The sequence below is a fragment of the Ochotona princeps genome, chromosome 17 (assembly GCF_030435755.1).
Source record: "Ochotona princeps isolate mOchPri1 chromosome 17, mOchPri1.hap1, whole genome shotgun sequence".
Lineage (NCBI taxonomy): Eukaryota > Metazoa > Chordata > Mammalia > Lagomorpha > Ochotonidae > Ochotona > Ochotona princeps.
The window spans coordinates 11,526,170-11,542,701 of NC_080848.1; the positions used below are offsets into that span (position 1 = coordinate 11,526,170).

At 58.1% G+C, this 16,532-nt stretch overlaps 2 protein-coding genes across 5 annotated transcripts; both read left to right on the top strand.

The window, feature by feature from the left end:
- Positions 1-4,521: 4,521 nt before the first annotated feature.
- CD79B (CD79b molecule) lies at positions 4,522-7,629 on the top strand. 4 transcript variants are annotated; one of them, XM_058675499.1, is made up of 6 exons: positions 4,522-4,679; positions 5,304-5,354; positions 6,164-6,415; positions 6,639-6,757; positions 6,996-7,037; positions 7,128-7,629. In XM_058675499.1, exons 1-6 carry the CDS (start codon positions 4,616-4,618, stop codon positions 7,224-7,226), a joined length of 627 nt encoding a protein of 208 aa, XP_058531482.1. In that variant the 5' UTR covers positions 4,522-4,615; the 3' UTR covers positions 7,227-7,629. The 4 variants fall into 4 exon arrangements, with proteins under 4 accessions (XP_058531482.1, XP_058531481.1, XP_004597304.2 ...); XM_058675498.1 differs by having other exon boundaries at positions 5,307-5,354; positions 6,164-6,481; XM_004597247.2 differs by having other exon boundaries at positions 4,523-4,679; positions 6,164-6,481.
- Positions 7,630-15,355: 7,726 nt separating this feature from the next.
- LOC101530491 (somatotropin) lies at positions 15,356-16,532 on the top strand. The gene is made up of 4 exons (XM_058675793.1): positions 15,356-15,622; positions 15,772-15,888; positions 16,001-16,162; positions 16,332-16,532. The coding sequence occupies exons 1-4, from the start codon at positions 15,356-15,358 to the stop codon at positions 16,530-16,532; spliced, it is 747 nt and encodes a 248-aa protein (XP_058531776.1).

Here is a 16,532-nt window from a genome sequence, read left to right on the forward strand (position 1 = left end):
ACAGCTCAGGCTGGGTCTGCCAACTGCATCACTATGCTTGGCCTGGGCATCCAGCTCAGGAAGAGCAGGGCCCTGGAGCTCAGCAACAAGTCTCTTGCTTCCTCTTTCTCTCCCTCACCCCCACCCCATCAACACCATCTGGGCCCCTTAAGCCCCAAAAGCTTAAGGGGTCCCTGCCTTACCCAGAGGTCATCTCCGCCCCCGAACCCACATCCATGTCTTCCTCCCTCCTCATCCTTTTCCCCTCATCCTCAATTGACCCTGAGTGTGCTTCCGTTTAGTAAGTGTTAGAGATGCTGAGTGGGGCATACAGCAGAGAAGGTACACCTGGCTCGGGCTCAACCTCCCATCTTCCTGCTACCTGGAAAGCCAGGGGCATTGCCATTGGCACTACCCATCTGTGAGGTTAGGATTGGCTGCTCTAGGCTCTGCTGGCTCCCAGAGACTGGGCCTGGAGGAGGGGGTAAGATACCTGCTCAGGGTCTCTGGATTTAGTCACTTGAGTGTGTACGTGTGTGTATCTGCTTACAAGTCTATACAGACAGCTCTGTGTGCATGTGTGAATGCATGCATGAGCCACTGTGTATACATGTGTGTGTCTGGATATCTTTGTGTCGGTGTGCTCTGGAATACCAGAAGGTGTGTGTGTGTGTGTGTGTGTGTGTGTGTGTGTGTGTTCTGTGTGTGTTCTGTGTGTAGGCCTGGTCATATGAATGTGCTTGTATGTGAGGATGTGAGGATGAATATGAATACATGAGGGAAAGTTTTTACATTGAGTCCTCTGTTGGCCGAAGTTCCTCTTCTTTTCTGTTTCTCGTAAATAGTTTAATTAAAACTCAGGAAGCAGCAAAACCTTCAAAACAAGGTGTATGTGTGTACACATGTGTGTATGTGTGCGCACACCTGTGGGCCATTCTTCCTTGTTGTTCGTTGTGTTCTCTGCCTGTCCACTGTCCTCTCACTCACTCCCCAGGAGCTCCTCTCTTCCCTCTTCCCTCTTCCCCCTCCTCCCACGGGCCCAGGCCACACCCTGCTCCCCACCTCCACTCCTTCGGGGGGCTCTGCCTGTGGTGACACTGCCACCGCCATCCTTCCAAGAGTTCATCCGGCAAGGACTCTGCCTTCCCCTGTCCAACACCTGCCCCTCTGTTTGCCCTCCTGGCCCCTGGACAGGAGCATCGCCTCGGAGCCTCAGGAACCTGTTGGGTGGGACCTGCTCCAAGGACTGGGTGGTGATTGCAGAGGAAAGGGTTTGGCCTCTCCCTGGCCCCTCTGTATAGATCCACACCCATTCCCACCTTGCCCTTGTCAGGGGACAGGCCTCAGTTGGGTCTGGCCAGCAGGCTCCTTTGTACAGTTCTTACAATAAACCCTCCCCAATGCCTCTGCCTTGTGGATGCCTCCCGTGCGCCTGTGGACGTGGACGGGGTTGAGGGCAACAAGGGGAAAGAATGGTGTGGAGGCAGGGAGGAGGGACAAGGGGTGAAGGCAGGGGCAGGGATGAGGGGCCTAGGACAGGAGCAAAGGAAGACCCCAGCCCCATTCTCTGGGTCATTCTCCAATCCGTTCCCGCTCCAGAAATCTCTCAGCGGAATCCCAAGAGGCCACATGGGGACCCTGTGTCTGTGCCCCGCGTCTCCTCACAGGCAGCACCCAGGAAGTACCTGGAGAGCCCGTGTACCTGTCCCCTCCTCTCCAAAGACCCTCACACACAGCCTCTCTGCCTCCTCAGGCTCTGCTCCTGACACCCAGCCCCAAGGTGCCCCTGTGGGCCTGCGTGGAACAGCGAACAGCATATTCTCACGCAATGCACTCAGCCCTGCTCCCCCACTCTGACCATCACCATGGCTTCAGCCTCCCCAGACTTCTTGCTCTGGGGCAGTGAGCACTGGAACCTTTTCTACCCAGGCCCTGAGGCAATGTGACACCCGCAGTGATGTCCCTCCATTATCCCTGTGGCTCGAGCTTCCACCTGCAGATGTCTGCTGGGAGGTCAGGCAGCCCCATGGTTCTCCTGATCTCTGCCTGAGCAGGGGCTGCTTCTGACCTCAAGGGCAGGAGACTTACATGGCACCCAGGCCCTGCCCTACCCTTCCCATGAGCCTCTCCTAGTGAAAGAAAAACAGGGAAATCTGGAAAAGAGGCATAGCTACCCGTAGATGAGTATCTCACAGTTATCCCACCTCCCACTGTCAATCAGCACCGCTGACCCCCACCTGTCACCCAGGCTTCAGGCCCAGGATTGCGTGCAGGTACACATGGCTACCCTGTCAAAACTCCATCATTGGCACTCTCTCACAGGAAGAACCCTTGGGTCTCTGAGCTATTAGGATTGGCTGCTGCCCACCTAGGCGTCCTTGGCCTGTGAAGGCCAGGGTCGCCACTCTTCCCTGTAAACACACGATTGTCCTAACACTCTTCCAATGCCCAGGCCAAGCCAGGAGCACCCCCAGCTGAGAACACCTAGTGACCTGGGAAGACTCCTGGCTGGTACACTGCAGGGGCAGAAATGGAGCCCACACCCCCCTGGCTACAGGCCTCTTCCCTTCCAGGAACAATTAGCCTGGGGGAAGGGTGGAGATCTGAGTTCCAGCCTTCTTGGGGGAGGTAGCACGGGATAGGTGGGTGACTCCGCCCTCTTTGTGTCCCCAACCTGTGGGCCCCTTGTGCCTCTGTCTGCGCCTCCCGCACCACACCTCTTGTTTTGCTACTGACTTCCTGGAAAGGTGACAGTGTGTGAGTGGGATGGGGGGACTGCCAGATGTCGGAGCTGTGTAGCCCTGGGTGGCCAGAGGCAAAGTGGGCTTAGGAAGCCTCCTGTTCCGAGAAAGGTCATCAGGAGCCCAGGGCAGGGCTGGGTGCTGTTGTCAACAGCAGGAACAGCACAGCCCAACAGTGACAAATAATCCTGCAGGCACACCCTCCTCCTGCCACAGACCCCTCAGCCTCCCTGAACGCAGGTACTCCTGGCATGAATGGCAACAAAACCCAAAGGACACATCTGCATCTTCGCCCACCTACATGCAGATGCAGGGTGCCAGCCATCCCGCTAACCTCCGTGCCCGTTGCAATCACCTGGGCCCCAGTACAGCTCCCAAGCCGGCTGTACCACCTGCGCCCAGGCAACCCATCTGTGTACATATGTATGTGTCTCATGTGTGCCCCAAGCCATGCCTATCACCTTCTCAACTTTGAGGGGAACACAAGGCTCCCAAGCCAACCAAAGCCTCCCTCACACCATGGCATGGGCAAGCTGAGGTATGCTTAAGGAGGAGACCCTCGGCGGGGGCCGTACCCATCCCAGGATCTGTGGCCCCAAGCTGACCCCGGGTCATGTTCTCATCTGTAGGCTGTTTGTTCTGTTAGCTAAACACCTGACAGACCTCGTCACACAAATGTTTTTTCATCGGGAACATCTGGAAGCAAAGCAAGAACATCTGGGACTGCCCAGAACGAGCTGTGCCTCAGTAAAAGCTTAACCCTCCCATCCCCAATTTCTGCAGCTCAGGTCCTGCCCAGTACCCCTTAAGTGTGCTCTCCCTGCCCCACATTGAGCAAGGCCTGGGCCCATGATTTGGGGTACAGGGGCACGGTCCAGCTTCTCTGCTTCCCACCTTTGCTGTGCCCCCAGACCAGGCTGAGATGATGAGGCTTCCACCTATCTCCTATTCCCGGCCTCAGGACAAGAGAGCCAGGAGCTGCTGGGAGTGGGCTCAGCTGCAAGAGACCCGGTGGGGACTCAGGTTGGGCTCCTGTTCTGTGTAGCTGGGCAGGCTGTGCCCTATGCAAGGGCATTGCCCACTTGCCAAGGGCCACATCCAAGCAGGGGACAGAGCCAGGCCCCGGGGGCTCCTAAGCATCTTGCTTGTGTCCACTGTCCTACTGAGCAACAGCCATACAAGAACCTTGACAGTCTGGAGCCGACCCTCCTTGCCCAAGAGCCCAAGGAGCAGCGGACAGCATGGCAGTGCCCCCAAGCCCCTGAGTGTTAAGCGAAGTCTTTTCTCTATGCCATCTCCTCCCGGAGCCCCCAGAAAACTCCCATCTTCTCCACAGTGCCTCCTGGCTTGTTCTGCTCTTGCTTAAGAACTTCTGTGGCTCCCTTGCTCCATGGGGTCAGCTTCCAACATGGGCAGCCCCTCTGCCTCCTCCCCTGTCCTCTCTCAGTACTCTCTTCCTGCATGGCAGGGGCTGGGCCAAGGCACACGAGCCTGAATGCAGTTTCATTCAAGAACTGCCACGTGCCTGGAAGACAGGCCAGCCAGGCTCTGGTCTTCAAGGGGCTGGCGGAGCTGGGGTCAGCACAAGCAAGGGGGAACAATGTAGTCCCTCATCTCCCAGAAGGCTCAAGGCTCACCCCCACCAGCTCCCACCTGCTGGGGCTTCCACCAAGCTGGGCAAGTTCCATGCACCTAGCAGCCCAGCTGACAAGAGCCCGCCCTCCCCAGGGTCCCAAGAGAGCTGCTGCCTCCCCTGGGCCCAGATTTGCATGGCAGGAAGGGGCCTGGTGAGGAAGGTGTGGGGAGGGGACGGGCTGCAGCTCGGACAGTTACACGCTTTCCCCAGGAACCTCTCACGGCCTCTTAGGCTTGGGTTCGGGGACGGAGCGGTGACCATGACCCAGCTGGTGCTGTCTCCCACAGCCAGAGGTTGGATGCTGCTGCTGCTGCTGCTCTCAGGTACGACCAAGGCCTGCTGGCTGGCTCTGATCACCCTCTATCGGCGCCCACTCAGTCTCCAGCTCGCGCCACTCTCCTCCGGGGCTCACACCTCCCGCCTCCTCTCCCCCTCACCTGCTGGGGCCCAGGGTTGTGGGGCTCAACTGTGGTGTGTGCTGGACTCAGGGTTTGCAGCCCCTGGAGGGTGGGTGTCAGGCTGAGCGGGGCACAAGGGGCACCCCAGGCTTGGCAGCTAGGCGAAAGGAAGGGGGTGGAGGTGGGGGCTCAGCCCCAGGACCCTGGGAATATCACATGGGAAGAGGCAAGCAGAGGTCAAGTCTGGGAGACCCCTGTACCAGGAATGTCCCCCTGCTGGCTGGGAAGTCAGGAAAGGTGGGACTTCCTCTCTCATCTCATTTTGGGGCCCGCTCAAGGCTGCCCGGAAGCTCAGAGGCAGAGGGGTAGCTGGGAGAGGATTTCTACCATCCCCATCAGGCTCCTGACTTCTTGAGTTGGGACAGGGTGAGCTGAGGGGTCTTGAACCTGGTAGGAGGAAGTGGTGCCAGAAACAAGGAGGGCGCAGGGGTGGGACAGCCATGCAAGGGGAAGGGCCTGACCTTGCCCCGCCCACTTCCCCCCACCCAGCAGGTGAGCCGATGCCAGCTCAAGACCTGGAGGAGTCCTCAGATCCCCAAGGTCAGTGACCTCACCCACGCCTTCCAGGGGTGAGCATGTCTGTGCGACCAGTGCTGGCCATTGACCCAACTAGGTCTGCATTTCCCTGTCTTCCCATCAGGGAACCTCATCCCCAGGCCTCCTAAGGGAGCCTCTCTTCCTAGATGGCCCCACCCCTGGCAGCTGTCATCCTGGTTGGATAAGTGTGCTGTAGTCATGGCCGTGGAAAGAACTGCCTGGGGAGGCAACCTTGGTCTTGGCCCCTGGTATGAGGGGCTCTAGGGTCCCAGGCTGCCAGGGGAGCCTGCTTGGAGGAATCCCAAGCTGAGATAGGAGCAGGAAGCAGAACAGGACAGGAGAGCCTCAGTGGGCAGCCAGGGAGCTGGCCATTGTCCCCAGGGGAGCCAGGAGCCCGTGAGGAATTTCAGCCCAGGGCACTAGAGAGGAGGTAATGGCAGAAGTACCAACCCAGGCTGCAGGCTGGCCTGTGGGATTGCACCCCCGGGTGGGGGCTGGGTCTCACTGTTGTCATGAGTATGGAAGGAACAAGGCGGCCCTAGGATCTTGTGAAGGAAACTTAATCGGGCGAAGGGGCAGAAGGCAGGCCAGGAAGGCCCTGTGGTTGGACCTATGGCCACTCACATGGTTGTTTCCTTGCACCTCCACCTTCCTACTGCACCCCTCCCCGAGCAGCAGCGACAAGTGAGGAACAGAGCAGGAGCAGGGGACGGGGGGAGGTTGGTCTCGGCATCCCCTGAGGTGGGGGCCCTTGGGATGCCAAGGCTGGCAGACAGCTGGCAGGATTTTGAATCTGGCCTTGGTGCCCACAGGAAGCGCTTGTTCCCGGCTCTGGCAGCACCCACGTTTCGTGGCCCAGAAACGAGGCAATGTGATGAAAGTGCATTGCTATGCCAACGACTCCCTTGACTCCAGCTCCATACAGTGGTACTGGAAGCCAAAGATGCACATGGAACCGCAACCGTTGTCACAGGAAAATGACCGCGTCCAGTGGACCATTAACAGCACCTGGTCCACCCTCACCCTCCAGGACGTCCAGTTTGAGGACAACGGCTTCTACGTCTGTGGGGGTCGCTGCACAAATACCGCAAAGAATGTCTTCGGCTTCGCCACGGAGCTGCGAGTCATGGGTGTGTGTCCGTGTGGAGAGGGGTGGTCCTGCAGCCACCTGAGCCAGGGAGAGATGCCGCCTGGAGAGTGGCCATGGCCATATCTCCCCAGGGAAGCAAGGCTGAGGGGTGGGCTCCCTGGAGGACCCTGAGCCCAGCCTCATGCCCCCTCCCCCAGGGTTCAGCAGCTTGGCACAGATGAAACGACGAAACACATTGAAAGACGGCATCATCATGATCCAGACCCTGCTCATCATCCTCTTCATCATTGTGCCCATCTTCCTGCTTTTGGACAAGGTGACTGCCAGCAGGCAGGGCTAGCTCTGGGGGGCTAGAGAGGGGCCCTGGGCGGGGTGGCTGGACATGGCCAGGGGCTCCCACTGACACTGTTGACTCATTCACTCAGCCAGTCAGTCATTCTTGAAGAATGCACCTGATTCCAGCCAGCCCCCTGGCCCTCCCCAGCCAGGCTCAATGGGAGACAAAGTCAAGGAAATGCTAACACTCGCCTCTCCATTCCCACCCCCCTCCACAGGATGATGGCAAGGCCGGGATGGAGGAAGACCACACCTATGAGGTAAGGGGCAGGAGTGCCAACAGCCCAGGCCACCATGTGTGGATGTGGTCAGGGGATAGTCCAGGTCTGACCTCCATTTCTTGTCTCCAGGGCCTCGACATTGACCAGACTGCTACCTATGAGGACATAGTGACCCTGCGGACAGGAGAGGTGAAGTGGTCTGTGGGCGAGCACCCAGGCCAGGAGTGAGGGATGCTCCCCCCAACTGTGCCCTGCACAGCGCATGGGCCCTCCTGGATGCTTCCGAGGTGCCACGCCCTCCTCCTGGACCCCATGTTCGCCTCCCAAGCCAGCCCGTCAGAGCTACCTGCCCCTCCGGGCCCCAGAGCAGAAGGACAGCAGGGGCCGTGGTTTGGAGTGGGGCAGGTGTATGGGATGTCGTCGCCGTGGTCAGGGAACACAAGGCAGAGACTTGAGCAGAACTGGCAGATGGACTCAGAGCCCAGTAGCTTCCGGCTGAGCCTGGACAGGCTCAGGCATCCCCTCCGGGCCCCAGGAGGGCCCCCAAGAACTTCATTCCACTCTCCCATCCTCCTCATTCTCACAAGGAATAAAGGATGTGTCGTGTGAACCGACACACAGAAGTGTGATATCTGTGGCGTGCGCTGGATGGCATTTATCTGGTCATGTCTGGAGTTGTGGCACCTGTGGACCTGGGAGCAGAGGGTGACCATGGCAGTCAGCCCATCTGAAGGCCTAGTAGAGAACTATGGTACCCACCCTGCTGCCTGGTTGGCTCCAGCCCTAATTGGGCCTAGGCGATGGTAGAAAAGTGAAGGTTGGGCTGGGGCCTTTAGCCAATAAGCAGCGGTGGAAGCCTGAAGCAGTTGGGGGATTTTTTTCTTCTTAAAAATGTATTTATTTTATTTGAAAGGCAATTACACAAAGAGAGAGGTGGAGAGATTTTCCATTTGCTGGTCCACTCTCCCTAAGAGCAGCAATAACCAAGGTTGAAGGCAGAGCCGAGAACTCCATCCGAGTCGCCCACATGGGTGCAGGAACACAAGCACTTGGGCCATCTCTGCTATTTTCTCAGGGGGCATTTGCAGGGAGCTGGTTGGGAAGTAGAGAAGCTGAAACTTAAACTGGCACTCAAATGGAATTCCACATCCCAGACTGTGTGCTTAACTAGCTGTGCCACCTTATACCAACCCCAAGGCTTGAGGGTCCTGTCCTCCCCCACCTCACCCAATCCAACTTTCCTTCAAGACCCTCCGCCTACAGGAAGCCCTCCTAAGACACCCAGTTGGTTTCCCAGCCCTGTTAAGCTGTGTCCATGTAGCCAGACCTCAGCTACAGTGGTGCTTGGATGCCAGCCACAGTCCTCCAATTAGACTGGAAGCACCCTCAGGGTAAGGCGTCCACCGCCCCACCACAACCCCCACTCCATCCCTCAGCCTCCCTCTAAGCCCCAGGCCTATGTGTATGCTTCAAGCTTGAACTCTAGCAGGGAGACTCTATGTGGTGACATTTGGTGGTCCTTCTCCAGATAACCCTTTTAGGCTTTCAGAGGTGATGGAAGGACCCAGTGTGATGGCTCAGCTGGCTGATCTTCCACCTCCAGGTGCTGGCATCCCATATGGGCGGGGGGTTCCTATTCTGGCTGCTCTACTCCCCATCCAGCTCCCTGCTTGTAACCTGGAAAAGCAGTGGAGGATGGCCCAAAGCCTTGGGACCCTGCACCTGCATTGGAGACCCAGAAGAAGCTTCTGGCTCCTGGCTTTGGATTAGCTAAGCTCTGGCCTTTGTGACCATTTGGAGAGTGAACTAGCAGATGGAAGATCTTTCTCTGTTTCTCCTTTTCTCTGTAAATCTGCCTTCCCAGTAAAAATAAATAGGTCTTTAAAAAAGTGTGGGGGGGGTGATATCAGAGGGTTCCTGGGGCCCAGGATGCCCATAAAGTGACCCTAGAGTCCTTCAAATTACAGCCAGGACTGAGGGGCGGCACATTGCTCAGCAGCAGCCCCCAGCTGGAAGTGGACTCGGCTCCATTTCCCACAGAACCCCAAGTAGCCCACAAGCTCCCCTCTGCAGTTTTGTGTGCTGTGGGTTCAGGCAGGGAGTCCCTGTCCTCAGGGAGCTACTGCTTTAACTGGAGATCCCGTTTCTGCCATGCTGGGAACCAGCCAGGATGGCCACCAGGATTGGCTGGTTGTGGGCTTGGGTTTCCCGTTGGAGGACGCAGGTAAGGTATTCGTGCCTGGGAGTTTCCGGTCAGCCTCTCCCTGCCTCCATCCACCACGTGGCTGGGCCAGGTGGTGCTCCCTGCCTGGAGGAGGGAACAGGCTTGTTTTGGCTGCTGCCTCCACTGAGCTGAAGCCCTGGCTTTCCTGCTGCTTTGCATAGCGGGGCTAATTCTGTCGGCCAGCCTCCACCGGGGGCCCAGGCAGCAGCCGCCTGGGTGGGGAGTCTTCACTTCTTCAAGCGGGGTCTCCCCAGCGTGGGCTGCCCCGGGGCAGAGCAGCAATTGAACATGGCTGATTCACCAGTTTTCTTTGGGCCTGGAAGTAGAGACCCTTGGTGGCCTGGGATAGCGGTTGGGAAACTTACAACCCAGGATGCAGGGTGTACCTTATGGGTCCTTGGCCCCAGGACTGGTTGATGATGAGTGTGTATGGGGAGGTGTGGAGACCAGAGATGGTGACTCTCTCAGGCCTCAGTTATGACATCTGTGGAGTGGGAGTCATGACATCTAGCTGAGGGAAAAGAGCTGAACCACATGCTGTTTTCTGTCATGAGCACACGATCACATTGGAACTGCTTTCTTTGGCTACACAGTTGAGTGCATTGTAGCACCTGTGTGGAAGCACACACTCACTGCCACGGTCGGAACACACAACACAGACCAAACGTTTCCATGGGGCCCAAGAGCAGTACAGCTAGGGCTTCCTGAAGGCCGCTGGTTCTTCATACCCAGCACCTCCCGCTCCGTTTCGCCCTGTTTACAAACAAGTAAATGGAGGCCTGGAGAAATTACCGGAAGTGGCCAGGAAACACATACACACACACACAGGCCTTCCGATCCACACCCCGTGTTCTTTCCACTGAAGCAGAGGTGGCCCCCTGAGGGACTCAAAAGGAAGAACCCGGGAAGGCTCGAGTTTTCGAGAGAGCTGCCCTTCCCAGCAGTCACAGCTTCTCAAGGCCCCACCCCCTATCAGCAGGGCCTTGCTGGGCCTCCCCGCAGCCTCACCAGGGTATTATTGGGTCCCTCTCCAGGAGTCCAGCTCTGGAACCCTCCCACCACTTCCCACCTGACCCCCCTCCCCACTAGAAGGCAACTCCAAGGCCCTTGGTGGCCACATGCCCCGCTGCCCACTGGGGGAATCCTGCCACGTCCCTGGGGACCCTGGGGTAAGCACAGGCTGGTTCCTCCTCCACGCTAGCTTGACTTCCGGCCTGCTCCCTGCAGGTGCGGCTAGGGTGAGCGGGCCCAAGGGTTTGGGTGTTTTTCCAGCAGCAGGAGAAGCAACAGAAAGCAAAACACAAGGCACAAGGCCACTGCTGTTTGGGTGGCAAGAGGAGGCAGGGTTCACTTGCTAGCAGGTGTCTGGCCTGGCCAGGTCTCAGGTGCAGGCCTCAGAGACCCTCCTGGAACCCCCCACTGGGGGTTGGGAGAGTTGGGGGTCCCTGGAGTTTGTGTCATCTCCTTAGGTCACCTCTCCAGGGTCCAGAATCAGAGTTCTCAGCTGAGATTCCTGGCGGTGGCTCAAGAGTCCAAGGTGCGGTTCCGGGGACGGCCCCCTGGAGTCCTGCCCGTTGACTCAGTGAAAAACCACAACAACCCTCCCCTTTGGGACACCCAGCTGCTCTCGCCAACCCAAAAGCCCGTGCTGGTTGGTGACCACAGAGGACAAACCCTAACGTGCATTAGAGTCCAAGTTCAAGGCAAGCATGTTTTCTGAATATCCATTTAGATGGCTCCTAATATCACAGGATGGGGAGCTATGAGGCCTCTCCTTAAAAATGATGTCTTTTTTTTTTATTATTTAGTTTTATTTATTTGAAATACAAAGAGAGAGAGAGAGAGAGATCTTGCATCCTCTGGCTCTCTCAAAGTTACGAGAAGCGGAAACCAAAGGCCTGGAACTCAAATCACTGATGGGGACCCAAGGATTTGAGCCACCCTCGGCCACTCCCAGGGCACCCAGGAACAGGAAACTAGAACTGCGTGAAGAACCAGAACTTGAATCCAGGGATTCTGATGTGAGCTGTGTGCCAGATACCTGCCAGTTTCCAGAATGCACAAGTGAAGCACCCGGCCTTGGCCACTTTTTCATGTATTCATTTTCACGTACCTGTCATTGTACATTCAAGTTCTTGTCTTCGTTGATGATGGCAAGACCTAACAGACTCGGCCTTACCATGCTCAGCCAAGTAAGCAATCGAATTCTTTTCTCAGGGTTGCCCTCTTATTCAAGTCCACTCAGGAAACATGGGCAGAACTCCTGGAGCCGGGGGTGTGCCTGCTGCCCAGGCCTCCCGCTTCCTTTCCGTGTCCTTGCCAGCCGTTTCCTTAGTGGCAGGTTTCCCACTCTGTGTGCATTTATCTTCACATGGTAGTGGGTTTTCTGTTGCCTCTCTCGTGGATTACAAACCTGGGAAGAGAATGGATGGAACCTTCCGGCATGACAGAGTACATGATGAGTGAATGAAAGGTGAATCCGGCCTCCAGGAGCCAAGAGCCTGGGATGGGGAATAAGACGACCACACAGAATCAAAGAGCAAGATAAAGATGGGCCAAGTCATCACCAGCCGAAGTCCAGGAAGGCTCCCCCAACTGGCTGTAAGAAGTACTTAGTGCTCTACTTATTACCTTGGTACCTACACCTCAGTGCTTCTTTTTCAAGTTACGTACATTGTCACATACTTCTAGATTGTTCCAAGACTGTCAGTCTGCATAAGCAACACCCCCATTGATGGACTGGACTGCCTGCCTCGGTCCTTCCCCCCTACCCTGCCCCCCCTCAGAGCCCTTCCTCCATGCTTGAGCCCCACCCCCACCCCCCGGCTGCGTCATGCAGCCCAGTCAAGGGTCCAGTGAGATACAGGAAGTGAAAACACCATGCACACTGAAACGTGCGACCCAAGTGTGGCACGCTTCACCGAGCCAGGCCTCGGCTTGTTTTTTTCTGCCGCTGTCCTCAGCGTCTGGGGACCCCTCATTCTGGGGCTGAAGTGTTTTGTGTTCCGTTCCCACCACCTCCACTGCGCATCTGCTGGGTTTGCGTGAAGTCCTGTCCATGTTTACTAGGCAGTGCTGCCATCTTGATCAGAAAGTCAGATTTACAGAGAGAAGGAAAGACAGAGAAAAATCTTCCATCCGCTGCCTCACTCCTCACGTGGCTGCAAAAGCTGGAGTCCAGCACCTGAAGCCAGAAGCTTCATCCTGTCTCCCAGGCAGGTGCAGGACTCCAGGGACCTAGACCATCCTCTGTTGCATTCCCAGGCTACCACATCTTCAGAGCCTCCCTGTTCTCAGCCATGACCCTCACCGTTGGGATTGTATCACCACCTTTGCTATCTGCCATGCAAAAGTCCCTGGGAATCCAAACTTAGGACTCTCCCCAAGACCTTGACCCAGTGGGTTGGTGGAAGGTACTGGATGCTAAGATGGGGCACCGGAGGCTTCTGAAAGCAGCACCTGGTGTCAAGGAATGAAGGGTGGAGACAGAGGGGGGAATGGGGGCATCAGATCACCAAGAGAGCAGTGGAGAGAGCTACCACAGACTTCTGGAGGCTCTGCAAAATGGCATTGCCCCAGCACCAGAGACTTGAACTTCAGAGGCCACCTTAGGCTCAAGAGCAGATCTGAGCCTCTCCATGGTTTTCCCGGAGCCCCCACCCCAAGAGAACTGGAAGGGAACGCAGGTTGTAGACAGGGTACTCTTAAACAACTGGGGAGATCACCGCAGGCGTCCCGATGCTGCCCTCCAAGGTGACCACCCTGGCCTCTCTCCACCAGCTGTGTGCAGTCCTGGGTGCTGGCCTGAGGGGTGCTCCAAGAGCAGGCACTCCTGGCAACCCCAAATCTAACCTGCAGTTCATCTCCTATGCGTGTGATAAAGTCTAAAAAGGCTCAGGTGGAGACAGGCCCCCACCCTGCCCCCACCTGCAGACCCCACACACTGGACCTCTCCGTTGAGTGTCCCCATTAAGAGGGTCTCCTCTGTCCCTCCCACTGGTCCCTGTCCTTGGCAGTCACCTATCTGGTGGGAGCCACAGCCACCTCTCGTGTGCCCACATGTGTGGCCAACAAGTGGCCCCTTCACTCGGCTCCTGCTGGCCTTGCTGCACACATGAGCCCCAACATTGGCTGGCACTGCTGTCACTCAGGAGCTGTGTCCATGCCCCCCCACACACTCCAGGAGGGAATAGAGGCAGGGGAGACATGGGACCCTCCCCTCCCATCCTACGCAGACCCCCCGTCGTGGCAGAGATGGAAACAGGAGATGAGAGGGTGTCCTCTTCCTCACTGCCCATGTGTCTCCCAGCAGCCCCCAGGACCCTCCCACAGTTCCCACAGTGCCAGTGCCTGCCCAGCATGGACATCAGGGAGGCCATCGAGGCACCTGCTGGGCAGCAGTGCTGAGAGACAAAGGGGTTCTATCTGCTGGTGCTGGGGAGGGCAAGGCCCCAGCACCCACACTCTGCACCCCAGTGGGGGTAAGCGTGCAATGTTGGTGCCAACACTCTAGTCGGCCACTTACCTGCAGGGTCAAGTGCTGACCCTTTTTAGACTCGGGCAGAAGGATGGGACATGTGGCAATCTGTTCTTTCCTGCTCTTGTCCCCCACCCTTCCCAGGCACGCTCGGCACTGAGCACCAGAAGCCTGGAAGCCACAGTCCTGGCCTTCTCGGTTCTTTGCCTCTTGCCCCTGCTCCTCCCTACCCACTCCCACCCCACTCCCGGGAGGCCACTGGGCTGTTGTGGCTGAGGGAACTGAAGGAGAACAGCCTGCTCATTCAAGGAAGCCAGAGCAAGGGGCTACGTGAGGACAGCCAGGGCCCCTATCGTCAGCAGACTGAGAAGCGATAGGCCCCGAGTGGCATTACGCCATCCTCCAGGATGGAGGGGCATGGGAAGCCACAGCCATGCCGGTCGGCTGCCTTGGTTGAGTTGGCGCGTGAAAGTCTCTGTGATAGGGGCCAATGTCTCCTTTCAAAAGGGGATGAGGAGGGCCTCGTGTGAGGAGGCCGGGGCAGGCTTCTTGCACTCCACACATGATGTGCGGGCAGGAAAAACCAGAGAAGAGCCTGTGGCAGAGGAGACCGTGTGGCACAACAGGGCCCTGTCCACCGAGTCCTCTCATGGGGCAGAAAATAACCCCCTCAAGGGCTCTTTTGACTTGGAGATTCTCTGAGGTTTCAGGGTTAAAGGAGGAAGCACTTGTGGGCCGCATCTGTCCCTGGGCTTCCTGCTTCTTGGTTTGTGTCAAGTCCAGGGACTCAGGCAGCATCTCAGGGCAGGTCCTCTGCCCCAGCCCTGGGGAGAGCCCCTGCTCTGTGGAAAAGCAACGTGTGGGGCTGCTGCCCCCCGGTGGGCATCACTGGCACTGCACCCAGCTGCTTCCAGCCTGCCCAGGTGGCCATGGAGAGAAGCAGGTGCACCCTGGCAGGGGTCAGGAACCCAGGGAGTCCATTGGCCTTCAGCAGCCATCTTTCCCAACACACACACACACTCTCTCTCTGGAGTTAGGGGGAGGAGAGAAATTGGGAAGGGGTCGCAAAGCCATTCTGCCATGACCCCCTTCCTGGGAACCAGGCTGGACTCTCCTCACCCTTTGGGACGAGCCCCCAAGGGCCTCATGCCAGGGGGGTGCGGGCCACAACCCTGGATTCAGGCCACACTTTTCTACCCCTCCTCCTCTCAAAGAGGACAGGCCTGGTTGGAGACCCTGCATGTACCCTCACGGGGCTGGTGACAGTGGCGCGGAGCCGATGACAGGGCTGGGGTCATGGCCCCCGAGGGAAGAGAGCGGGCACAGGATGAGTGGGAGGCGCTCCTAAATTATCCATCAGTACAGGCCGGCAGGGCCCCTGCATAAATGGATGGCAAGCCTGGTGTGGGGGCCAGAGCTAGGGTATAAAAAGGGATCGTGAGGGACCAGTCTCAAAATCCCAGGGACCAGTTTCCCAAAGCACTCCTGGTCTGTGGACACCTCAACCCAGCATGATGGCTGCAGGTAAGGCCCCTCAAACCTGTGGGAAATGGTGCAGAGACGGGGGACCTGCAGATAGAAAGTGTCTGAGCCTCACCCTTGGGGCTTCTCATTGTGAACATACCCATCCACGTCCAATGCCCAGGCCCTTCTAGAATGTTCTCAGTCCCTGGAGGCTGCCAGGAGCCCTGGGGTGTAGCCTTGGGCAAGGCCCTCCTTCACCCCCGGTCTCTCCCTCTAGGCTCTCGGACCACCCGCCTCCTGGTTTTTGCTCTACTGTGTCTGCCCTGGCCTCAGGAGGCCAGCGCCTTCCCGGCCATGCCCTTGTCCAGCCTGTTTGCCAACGCTGTGCTCCGTGCCCAGCACCTGCACCAGCTGGCCGCTGACACCTACAAGGAGTTTGTGAGTTCCCCGCGGAATGGGGCGCAGGGTGCAGCCAGCAGGACTGGGGTGGGGTGGAGGGGGAAGCTGGGGAGCTGTTGGGGGATGGGTCCAGATGTGGGTGGGGTGCAAAGGCTGTCCCCTCAAAGCGGCTGGGATGTCAGCAGGTGACCCTCCACCCGCACCCCTAGGAACGTGCCTACATCCCTGAGGGCCAGCGCTACTCCATCCAGAACGCACAGGCAGCCTTCTGCTTCTCGGAGACCATTCCGGCCCCCACGGGCAAAGACGAGGCCCAGCAGAGATCCGTGAGTGTCAGAGGGACCGGCCTGGGGGGCGTTCTGGCCTGTGCGGCAGAGGTGGGAGCAGGTGCAGGAGGAGGCCCCACCTACCCACCTGCTCCGCCTCCTTGCCCCGCAGGACATGGAACTGCTGCGCTTCTCGCTGTTGCTCATCCAGTCATGGCTGGGGCCGGTGCAGTTCCTGAGCAGGGCCTTCACCAACAGCCTGGTGTTCGGCACCTCGGACCGCGTCTACGAGAAGCTCAAGGACCTGGAGGAAGGCATCCAGGCTCTGATGCGGGTGAGGCCGGCACGGGAGGTGCAGGGAGCCGGGCCCTGGCTCGGAGAACGCCCCTTTCCCTCAGTTTCCCTATTAACTCCCACTCCCTGAGCAGTTTCTAAGCCCTGGAGGGGAGCGATGACCGGAGGGACAGCTGCCCAGGCACCTCTCCTTCTTGTGCCCGCCGCAGGAGCTGGAAGACGGCAGCCCCCGCGCCGGACAGATCCTGAGGCAAACCTACGACAGGTTTGACACGAACCTGCGCGGCGACGACGCGCTGCTCAAGAACTACGGGCTGCTCTCCTGCTTCAAGAAGGACCTGCACAAGGCCGAGACCTACCTGCGGGTCATGAAGTGCCGCCGCTTCGTGGAGAGCAGCTGTGCCTTCTAG